The sequence below is a fragment of the Aristolochia californica genome, unplaced genomic scaffold (genome assembly GCF_029961685.1).
Source record: "Aristolochia californica isolate CCGP_79_NKW_82.1479 unplaced genomic scaffold, dmAriCali1.0.hap1 SCAF_2, whole genome shotgun sequence".
Classification (NCBI taxonomy): Eukaryota; Viridiplantae; Streptophyta; class Magnoliopsida; order Piperales; family Aristolochiaceae; genus Aristolochia; species Aristolochia californica.
The window spans coordinates 50277523-50289251 of NW_027181881.1; the positions used below are offsets into that span (position 1 = coordinate 50277523).

General features: G+C 36.2%; 1 protein-coding gene across 2 annotated transcripts; it reads right to left on the reverse strand.

Annotated features, from left to right (window-relative positions):
* Positions 1-716: 716 nt before the first annotated feature.
* Positions 717-9198, reverse strand: LOC137955337 (alpha-L-arabinofuranosidase 1-like). 2 transcript variants are annotated; one of them, XM_068802236.1, is made up of 18 exons: positions 8990-9198; positions 7877-8073; positions 7146-7200; positions 6608-6822; positions 6376-6497; positions 6114-6267; positions 5850-5919; positions 5390-5535; positions 4790-4835; positions 4651-4703; positions 4367-4511; positions 3914-4032; positions 3750-3830; positions 3567-3670; positions 2937-2993; positions 2590-2788; positions 1793-1939; positions 717-1089 (listed from the first exon to the last, which is right to left on the reverse strand). In XM_068802236.1, exons 2-18 carry the CDS (start codon positions 8060-8062, stop codon positions 958-960), a joined length of 2031 nt encoding a protein of 676 aa, XP_068658337.1. In that variant the 5' UTR covers positions 8063-8073; positions 8990-9198; the 3' UTR covers positions 717-957. The 2 variants fall into 2 exon arrangements, with proteins under 2 accessions (XP_068658337.1, XP_068658338.1); XM_068802237.1 differs by lacking the exon at positions 8990-9198 and adding an exon at positions 8598-8712.
* Positions 9199-11729: the final 2531 nt, after the last annotated feature.

Below are 11729 nucleotides of genomic sequence, written 5' to 3' on the forward strand. Positions count from 1 at the left end.
AGTAAGGGCTGGTAGGTTGCTCATTTTCAGTGACAATTAATATTCGTGCACATTACAGTGGCATAGTGTGACAAGTACCTGAAAAAATTGATTACTCTTTGAATAGGACTCTAACGCTTCTTTGATCCAAAATACTGATCGCTTATTGGTTTTATTACCTATCTCTTCATCCACTTCGGCCACTTGGCCTTGACTTCAGCCTCTACTAATGAGCATTTCTTATCCCACGGTCGGCGCACCGAGAAGTGGATTTCTTTTTAGCACGCTTTCCCCTTTTTTTATGGCAACTTCTCTGTTCCTCGCGACTGTTATCCTCTTAATGCAAGATTACAAGGAGGGGCACAATCCCTCCACTTCGTCTAAAATCTCGGAATAGAAATTAAGAATCTCGATGAAAGAGCAAATAGCTGGATCCAGGCTTCTGAGCGTGACAGACAAATCAAGTTGGTTAGAACGTTGTTTTCGCACAAGGTCAGCAAAAGGACAAGAGAGATACTATTTAGACAGATAATACAACAGCTAATTGTTTCTATACTAGACATTAGAAAATCTAAGCCAACACTCCGAGACAAGTTTGTAGAAAATTGACTGATTCTACCTAGTTCTCACCTGGCTCTTTTAAGACTCAAATTGATACAATTGCGCGTTTGCCCGGAGAATCTCATTCCGTAACCACCAAATCGATGGTGGGTCACCAAAATAAAAACGATACCAAATACGGGACGAAGATAAATATTATAAATCGAACTATTCGTACAACATAATTTAGATGGAAACTTATTATTTATGTCAAAGAAAAGTTAAAGAGGAACGATCCGTGGATCAATATTCGGTAGCGGTAGCAGCTGCATACGTTCTACGCCAACGTGTTCACTCTTCAATCTCCATCAAGCAATTTCCCTGTCCATTCTCGGGTCACCCAGCCGATGGACCTTTCGTCTTGCCTTCTTGCTTAATTTACATAGATGATTCGTATACTGGTTTGAGAGCTGGATTGAGAGATATATCCAATGCGTTCAAGGAACGTGGGGATAGCGAAACGGTCATTTCTGTAGCTGCATTTGTTAGGGTAGACCCCACTGGCACCACCTACATGATAGGGGGTAGATAACTCATTACAATAATAAAATAATGGTATTCACAATTTCAATTAATTAAATAGTACGATACTAACAATCGTGAGACCTATTATAATTCACATAGAATGACAGTCGAGAGGAGACATTTTTTGTAGAATTATAACACTACGAAAATTAGTACATAGAACAACAATTATTTTTTCCAACTCACAAAAATTAAGATCAATGTTTACATATGCTGTAAAATAAAACACACGTAGCATGAAGGTGATCACTTGAAGTCTTGAATTACTTGTATATAATTATCTTGGATGTTCTATGAGACGATCTAAAACAGCTCAATTTGTTTTATCAAAAAGAGGAATACTCTAAGAATGATGCAGTCTCCAGCAGCAAATAATCTTTTACTATGTGGCCATATTTTTTTAAGTTCTGAGTGATAAATTTTGTCACTTCAATGCAGTTAGGCCGCTCTTTTCCATTATTATCCAAAAGTTCTGGTATTTGGTCCTGCGGCCATCTATGTGTGGCACACCAAACCAATCAATTTATCACAACATGAAGTTATCGTTAGCAACCATATTAATGGTTTTTAACATGTTTCATTCGAAAGCAGCATTTACCGGAGAGAGGAAATAGCTACAGCATATCATTTTGAAGATAATCCTAAAACATACAAAGCATGCAACTCAAGCAAATAGCATGACTATTACCTTCTTTGGGTCCTTGAAAGAATTTTCATCCATCAAATTGCTGGACGTAAGTGCAATCTTCTTTGACCCAGTTGGACTGATTGAGTTAGCGTCTAAGCCAGACACAGAAATCTTGAGATCCACAGCGTTACTTCCATAGTTGACAACCTGTTATTTGTTAAGCAGGAAAATTGAGATATATAAGAAAGTAGCCATATTAAGTCACTATTCTGAGGAAAAGATGCTACAAATAGATTCAAACAGCTGTAATAAAGCTTGGAGGAGACCATGAAAAGCAAGGAAACAGACTCAGGAAAGTTGACCCTTTCCAGAAAGCTCACTATCAGGGGAAAAGAAAGGTGAGTTTCGCCCTGCTCCTTTGTCTGTGGACACAGGTGCAATCCTTCGAAATAAAAACCTATTCTGATGAATGCTGGTTGGGCGAAACATTATAACAGAAAACAAGTATGCATGACGACATGTCAGAAAACAATTCTGATGATATAATCTGATGAAGACAAGTATGCAACAATACAATATGTCAGAAATTAAATGAGAAGTCTTTCAAAAGTACGTTGTTTGGGCAACCACAAGTGCATGAGGGAGGAAATTAAATTCAGTACAATACATCATCAAATCTAAAACACTATGGGATTGACCCTTTGGTCAATGGCCACACATAGAGGGATGAGGCGGGGTGGGCAGGGGAGAATTCAAGTCTCACTAGGGCATGGGTTCAACATTAAAAAAAAAAGTATATATTTGACAGTATTAACCCAAAAAAAGAAGATATTAAATTGATAGAAAAGAGCAATAACCTTTATTCTGAGGTAAAAGCTGTCATCCTCAGAGCTCTGCCAAGTAATGGCAGAGGAAACCAAAGAAACAGAAGAATTTGCTTGGACTGTGGAATGAAGAAGAGTAGCACCACTAGATTCCTTAAAAAAGTGCTGCATCCAATAACTAGGAGTTCCATACTGTTGCCATGAATTGAAGACGATGGCATCTGGGTTCCACCTTTATTAAACATATAAAAAAAAAAGACATCAGGAAAACAGAAACGAACATTCTATATGTTTGAAGAGGAAGCCAAAAAGAAAAAAAAAAACATACTACTCAAAATACAATGAACGATAGTTTGGATTAGTTTGGATAGAATAGAAACCTTCGGTCATTGTCGTTGACAAAAAGAGGTGCATAGCTTGCCATCTCTACAACATCACTGGACGGACAAAAAATGACACAACTCAACATAACATACTCAGAATTAATTACAAATATTTAGATCTAGAGGCAGTAAAAATGCCATTTTTCTTGTTTCTAGGAGTACAAATAACAGGTGGAAAATATATGAGAACCTGACACTTACCATGGAAATGAAAAGCCACTTGGACCAAAAGAGTAAGTGTGAGTATCATTTTCCATAGATGTCTTAGCGAATGCTATGGACAATCAGTAATCACCACTTGAATTGATTCAGAAAACATTTGCAGCAGCAACATGATACTATTGTGTTATACAAAAGTAGACAGAAAACTTCCATAGATGCTTTCTACATGCTATAAACAAGCACTTACCACCACTTGAATGAATACGGAAAACACTTGCAGCACTAAGAGGATGCTCTTGTGTTATACATAAGGAAATTGAGAAAACTTTCTTCCAGAATTATGGTATCATAAAAGATGGGATTTCGTACCAACATGTAAAAGATATATTACAGTGAAGCACAGAATATTACAGTAATCTTCACAAAACATATATCTCTCCACTAACGAGAAATGAATAAGCACACCTGTTGAGTTCCAAGCCGATAAGAAATGCTGCCTCTGCTAGTGCAGCAACAAAACTTCCATGTCCAGCATCATTACCAGTCACAGCATACTCGCTTACAAATGCCTGAAATTTAGCACAAACTAATCATACATAGATAATTGTAGTATATGAAAACTTACGAAGTATCTTAATGGCATCCTACCTTTGGGCCAGAACTAGTCCTTGTTGTGCGATCAAATTGATGAGACATTGAAAACATGCTGTTAGCATTGTTGGGGTAAGTCTGTCCAGAAAAGTAATATGTTTACACACAAAGATTGTCTAGTTATAAGTGAAAATAATAAATCCCTGGGTGGAAACACATACATGGAAATCATACATATCAGCAGGATGATCCAGTTGGCGAGAAGATCCATCACAATTTGAGATGATCTTAATGTCTGGATATGCATCTTTTATAGCATAGTAGAATTTGAGGTAATTGCCTGTTTAGCAAAGGTAAAAAAAAAAAACAGTTAGCAGAAATAGCATCTAGATATGGCTTTCCTGTGTAATTCCCCTATTGAAGCAATTTTTGTCAGAGCCTCAGCATCCAGAGTAAGAACTTCATAAAGCACCATTCATGTTCACCATAACTGAGGCCTCTCAGTGACAGGATGCACATCAACCCATTTAGAGAGATGATCTTGTGAGGCTCAATTGTAACAGACCAGGGACACCCTATACTCTGAAGTGACAGTACAAACCTCATCCAAATATGCTGCTTGCACACATTATATCATTTTCCCACAGCTTAATATACATATGTGTTATAGGTACCTCGATAATATGGTTTCCCACAGTCCTCATTTCCGACTGCAATATGATGCAGGTTGAAAGGCTCTGGGTGCCCCATTGCAGCCCGAACAGATCCCCATTTTGAATCAGCCGTTCCTCTTGCAAATTCAATGCTATCAAGAGCATCCTGCATTTAAATTGGAAAGAAATAAAAGCTGGTCACCTAGATATTCTTGGAGAAAAGCAAACATATCAGAACAAGTACCTGATAGCTCAAATTAAGTCATTCTCTTTCCATCACTCATATTGCAAGAAATTATGAATACCTGAACAAATGGCAAGATATTGGAAGTTGCAACCTGGTCTCTATGACCAACTCCTGTTTAAAAAACAAAACGAAAGCACAGAATTGAATGAGACATGAGTGAGCCATCAACAAGAGAACTTCAGAACTGATGAAAGTACCATTATTGACCACCCATACAGGTGCAGCACCCAAGTCCTCTGCTAGCTGCAGCAAGAAAAGATGGTGAGAGCGGCTTGAAAAAATGTAAAGGTTACACAGTTCAAGCTTTTGACTGGAAATGGGTTAGTTAAAGCTGTATCGAGCTTTTCCCAACTTGAGCCCACCTTTATGTAACTAAAAATAAGCCCATAAACAAGGGCCCCAGTTATTTAGGAAGGGGAATGCAGTCCAGATCCACATGAAAGAGCAAGCACAGAAGAACAGATTGTCGTTGATAGAAAGGGTGTATATTAGGGTGTGAATGGCTGTTTAGGGCTTGTCATTAATGGAATCAAACCATGATAGATACCCAAATCACTCGCCCAAGTCCTCCAACTCATTTCATGCTAGGAAATTCCTAGCATTAAAGATAGAAAACCAGTCCAGGTCTGCTCAGCCTGGCTCATCAAAGAAAGCATCTTCCTAAAATGCCACATAGAAAGGGAGGCAGCCCCTGGTAGCAGGTCTCTGATTCCCCCTCAGCCCAAGACAGATGGCTCTAATTCCAATCAGAACCTATGTATTAAAACCTGAAACCGTGGGTTCTATAAAAAACTTACTTGGAGAAATTCGAAATATCCAAGTCCATCATCAGTCCAGTAAAACCAAACGTCACCAAAGTGACCAGATCTCTCTTCCCAAGGACCAATTGTTTCTCTCCAACGGAACGCATTTCTCAACCATTCACCTTCAACAAAGCAGCCACCTAAAACAATAGCAGCAAAAAAATAAAGTCATATGGGGGAAATCATTTTAAAAAAGACTTCCTATTACTGTGGCTTGGCCATGGCCTGAGTGAACATAAGCCTGGCCAAAAGGTTTCCTTTTAAGGCTCAACATTTTCTTGACACAGTCCATCAAGAAGTTGTACTTTATTAAATAATCCATGAATGATCTGTTCTGCAAGTATCATCTTGGACAATCTCCAATTCTAAGATAGATTATCAGTGGAAAAAAAATCAACATCTCATTCTTTACAAAGATCATATCCTCAACTGGATCGGTTTCTACTCTTTTTACCTGGAAACCTAAAAAACCGAGGTTTCAGATCCTGAAGCATTGTGAAAAGATCTTTGCGAAAGCCATGCCCCTGTATAGAGATTAAAAAGGGAAATTTTAAAAGCCAATTTAGTGAAGATGTGCCCTAACGTTTTACATAATAACTTTTCTAAACAAGATCATGATCTACAAATAATCTACTACAAGAACTACAGCATTCATATTAGCTCATGGAATCTCTTACCAATTTTCAGAACTACAGGATGAACAAAGAAATACCAATACCTTATATGTGTCCAAGGGCATAGCAGATACTTGATCCAACCAAATCACTCCTTTTCTGGAAGTTGTCAATTGAAGCCTTCCAGCATGGTCTGTTCCTTTTGATTGCAAAAGCATTTCTACTTTTGTCCAGTTTGAAAATTGTGAAGAGGCACCTCTGCAGGACGATAAGAAGCCACACTGAGACCAAGATACTATCAAGACCAAAATGCAATTATCAATATGTAAAGTTTACCAATTCGCAAAGAAACAAGAAAATGCTCACGTAATCTTGCCAGTTGCCAGTTGCTGCAGTCCATTCGAGGTTGTAAATGAGACAGATAAGTCTACTGCCCCCATTGATCTAATGTGAAAAACCACTTTATAAGTCTTCCCTTGTTCAATGTTCTGGATATGAAGGCCAAAAAAAGATAAGAACTCCCAAAAATATGGATAAAGTGGAAATCCAATAGTAGCAAAAATTGCCTTGAATAGAGAAGCTCTTGGAGATCTCTTACCATTCCCCAGTAACCAGGATTGTAGACACCAACACCACCAGCAGGACAAATATTAGTAGAGCTTTCACTGTCACATACTACCTCCATCCGGAGTGCAACTTTATTACGGTCAAAACAGGATGAGAGCTCAGTCTTTACATATATTGATGACTCATTCCCAATTACAGTCCATGGATCTATATTTGAAGGAGTGCTGGAACCTCCAGCTTCAAAACCTGAATGCAGTTTCCAGTAATTAATCTATATGCTTTCCCTGATTTGAATAAGCTCCCAGAACTAAAATTAATATTTATTTTCGAAAATATATATAACGAACTTGATCTGGAGAATCAAAGTCACTTCATTACAACTGAAATAGAGAATCTGGTAGAAGCTAGAACAAAATAAGAAAGAGAAGAAAAAAAAATGATGTACTCACGAAGAAAATCAAACCAAAAAAAAATGTCTGGAATTAGATACAGCTTGTAAACTAATTTATGGACAAGTTCTTTGTTGTGAGAAACATATTCATGAAAGAAAATTTTCCACTCCAGATTACCTCGATTGCTTACAAGTTCTGCCCATAACCCACCCGCTCCAGCATGGTTTATCTCCTGAAAGAGAGAGGTTCAGTCCATTGTATTTATAAAATTACAGAAAAAACAAATGGAACCCAAAATATTTGCATTAATACTACATAGTTCCTACAGATTAAAGATAAAATTCCAAGCTTAAACAGAAGTTTCTTGATCTATGAAATGTAGTTCTAACAAGAACAAAGTCTACCCATTGTAAAATGAGTGAAAACTAGCAGCTTTAGAGGCAAAATAACTTGCACGTGGAAATTGAGATAAGTATGTAATTGTCTATAGAAGGATGATACAAGCAAAACCCAAAAGTCTTTCAAAGATATCTGATAACGTAGGACAAGACCAGCATCTAAATATTCTTTCTATTGCTCAAGAAGAAATCTAGGTTGTACCGCCAATGAATATAGAAACTGGAACCAACCCATTAAACACACCCAATTCAAAGCAAAGCACATAAAAGATGTTCAGAATTAGAAGTCAGAAGTCTCTTCAACATCAATATATTCCACACTCCCATCACCATTCACATGTTCTGCTCCTTAATAATAGAAAAAAAGCAACCAAATATGCTTGAAGTTGTTCAGCACAGATCAAGAGGGCTTAAGCTTCCAATAAAGTGCTAAGCAGATTTTAAAAACAACAAATATTGTCAGCAACAAGAGTTTACAGAAGTACAGATAGATTTAGGCACATGATTCACCTCAAAGAATATACCAAACAGATTGTCAGGGATTGGGCGCCCATCTGAAGCATCAATGCTGAGTTGCGCAGTCTGGTTTGCATCTACTTCAAAAGCAAAACTTCTATATGGGGCCCACAAAGCAAGTATCAGGCAGATCATAAGACCAGCAGAAGCCGAATAGACACCCATTGTCCCTTGTAGCATTTAATTCAGCACTGCAGGCATTTATAGCAGATGGCTCAGTTACTTTTTGAGAAAGGAGATAACAGAGGCAACCTCAAATGCCATCAGCAAATTCTATATATAGAAGTTTGGTGGGAGATTCATAACAACCAGTGCCATAATAACGAAGTTAAGATTCATGAAATAGTATCGTAGATGTGGCATTAACCATAAAAGGGACCAACAATTATTACAATGTTGTAAAAAATATATTGGAAACTGTAACATGCTTCCATGCGATTGAGCTATCCAGTAGGTAAAATCACACACAGTAGGCACTCTCGCTGAAAAGATCAAATTTGACATTGCATGTAAAATGTGAGTTTATAGACAGCACAAAAAATGCAAAAACAGTTGCACTTGCTGCTCAAGGTAAAAGAAAACCAAACACATCAAATACGTAGCAAGAATACCGGGGGGAATGGAGGAAAAAAAAAACACCTAACACACTCTAACCGGTAAGACGAATCGGAAGAAAGGAACGAAATCTACATATGGCAGAGAAACCTTAAGATACCTAGTAGCAGAAATCGTTAAACAGAAAATGTGGGAATTGACGAAGTGGCATTCGTCAGGGTCCTGAAGAGAACAAAAGAAGAGCTAACAGGTTCGCAGTTTCTTGCCAAAATAAAGAAAGGTAGAATTAGTTATCCAACTCTACCAAATGACAGTTTCACAAGGCCTGAATGTACTTCAATTGTACCGAAGTGAAGCATAGTAAAAGTGATAATAGCCAGTCATATTGTCAACAAAAAGTTTAAGAAGAACAATAGAAAAGCTTCGTATAAGAAAAAAATGATTGTGAAAACCGAAAACATAATTGTGTCCGATTTCGGCTTGAAGGAAGTGATCGAACTATTCAAATTCACCAGCTAATCTGGTCTAATTAACTTGAATCCGTTCTCTAACCTGACTGCAACTGTAGCCAAGAAGAAGCAATCAGTTCGGTCTTCTCTAATCCGAAGACAGAGAATAAGATAGCATCTGACCGGAACTGTGAGAAGATCATGCCACAGTTGCGGAATCCTGAGCGGCAGGGAACTTCGTTTCCGTCTTATATCACTCTTCCGCTTCCCCGTCACTCAATGTTGCGTGGCGATGCGCGCGTACGCACCCCGGCGATTGACGCTAACACGTAAGCATCAACAAGGACAGCAACTTGCCTGCTGAGGCTGCTCCCGTGGATAGGAAGAAGAACCACAGACATTGTAGTCCGAGGACTACTTGAAGAACCGATCATCTTCGCCTGGTGGGGCCTACAAAAATGAAGAACGGACCAATCTGGCGGTTGTCCCACCTCCTGATACATACTTACGGTAGAGATGCGCTGGCATACAGTTTCAACAGCACACGAGATCTACCCAAGGGCGGGGCAGGCAAGCCATGAGTGCGCGTCTGATCGTCCAACTTGGAACGAATATTTCTAATCTTAAAGTCAAAAAAATGACCAACAGATCGCTTAGAAGTTTCAGCCAAATCCGACAAGCAAAAACGACCGATCGAACAAGTGGGCCCAAGCAGATGATTGATCATGATCGAACGGATATGGACCGGCGGCGTGGAGCTCACTTTGAGATATCTACCAAAGTAACAAGTCACCGTCTTGCTCAACCAACAAGCGAAAATTGGACAGAAGGAAGCGGGTGAAACTAGAACGTTTTTAAATATTCTAAGATCCAAGGCAATGTAGAAAAGGACAAAATTTGAAGGGACCCATCGGTTTTTCAAAAACTTTCCTTTTCTTGCCATTGACGAAAGGGATAAGTTAAGTGGACTCGACGCGGTCGACGACCTTTCTGTCATAAGAGAAAACCGTTCCTTGCTTGGAGCTGCGGGCTACCAACTCTGGTATATTTCCCTTGGGATTCGTTACTTTTGATGTTAGAACATATTTCGCAAATATCAACAAAAAGCAACACCAGGGGTGCCAATTTTTTCATTTTACAACAAAAGCTACCAAATAATTAAAAAAGAGTACTCAGGCACTTTCTTATTAAAAAAATGTTAAGAGTTAAAATATAACTGAAAGTAATTGACTCTCAACAAATATACGACATTGGTTTAGTTTTTACCTACTTTTGTGTCCTTTGTGAACATGACATCCAATTATATGAACCAGAATAAATAAAGTTGAGCTATCAAAACCAATTAGACAGAGAAGAGTTTATCCTTCGTAATAAACCAAAATGTCAAACTTTGGAACACATTAAGCAGAGAAAAAAGAAAAAGAAAATAAAAGCGATTTCTTTCTCTTGTTTGAATGCCCATGGAAAACGAGAGAGAAAAATAGAAGAGAAATATAGTTTATCTTATTTGGATACACGTGAAAAATAAAACAAAAATTAGCAATTTTTAAAAATTTTTATGATTATTATTTTCTCTCAAATTCCTATTTTTTTTCTTTGTAAATTCCACCATTTTGTGAGAACAAAAATATTAACTAAGAGAGTTTATCTCTTATTTTATTTTATTTTCTGTCAATAATGCTAAACAACAAAAAAAAATTATCTTTTATGTTTTTTTCTTTTTTCTTTTTTCTGTGGGTTCCAAATTGGCTCTTGTATTGTATTTGGAACACAAGAAGTGGGGAGAAGAGAAAGAGAAAGAGAAAGAGAAAATAAAAGAAAAGAAATAGTTTTTTTTTTCTTGTTTGGATGCCCATGAAAAATTAGATGGAAAAATGGAAGAGAAATATAATTTATTTTGTTTTGATACACGTGAAAAAAGAAAAAGAAAATTAAATTAACAATATTTTTAAATTTTGATTATTAAGATTTTCTCTTAAGCTCTTCTTTTTTTCTCCCCAAATTCCATCATTTTGGAGAGAAAAATCATTAACTAGGGGGGGTTAGTCCACAATGAACTTGAATTGAAGTGAAGAATTGAATTGAACTTAAATTAATTGATTCGACTTCAACTTCTCCTTGGGTGTTAGTGTAGACGAGTTCAAGTGCGCTGGAAAACAAATTCCAATGTTAGTACCCCAAGTGAAAAGTACGATATAAACAAGAGAATGAGTAACTTTTTATAATATACTTAAATAGAACATATACCTAAATAGATAATTAACCAAAATAAACATGGTTACTACACTTATAAGTGATTTAACGTGTAGTATTAAAATATGTTAATATCTTAATTAACAAAAAATTATATTATATTACTTAATGATTATAGTTTATTATAAATTAATACAATAATTACGCATGGCTAGAATAAATGATTAAAAATTAATAAAAAAATTAAAAAATAACAGAAGTGCATATAATAAATAAATAAATTATTTTTAATAACATAAGAAATATTTTAACTTTAAAACTCACTAATTTAATAGAATAATAATAAAATAAATATAATAAATAAATAAATATATTTATCAATAACATAATATATATTTTATGTATTAATAATTAATAATATATTGTCACAAAATTTAAAACCATTGGTTTAATTAATTATAGCAATGGGATAATTAAACCAAAAAAATTATCACATATTTATTTTAAAAACATTTCAATTATGACTATTAAATCACTAATTTAATATAATAATTATAAATAAATCTATTAAATAAATAAAAATAATTATTTTATAAATAAAAAATAAAAATATTATTCTTATTATGATGGTTTAATTTTTCCTTAACTTA

Bases quoted from the DNA above. Each gene is read 5' to 3' on its own strand.
- LOC137955337 (XM_068802236.1), bottom strand. From the start codon at position 8,062: ATGCTACAAGGGACAATGGGTGTCTATTCGGCTTCTGCTGGTCTTATG. The intron at 2,994-3,566 runs GTGTGCTTATTC...TTGTCCGTCCAG, and splicing joins ATCGGCTTGGAACTCAACAG to TGATGTTGTAGAGATGGCAA. The intron at 1,090-1,792 runs GTAATAGTCATG...CCTATCATGTAG, and splicing joins CTTTCAAGGACCCAAAGAAG to GTGGTGCCAGTGGGGTCTAC.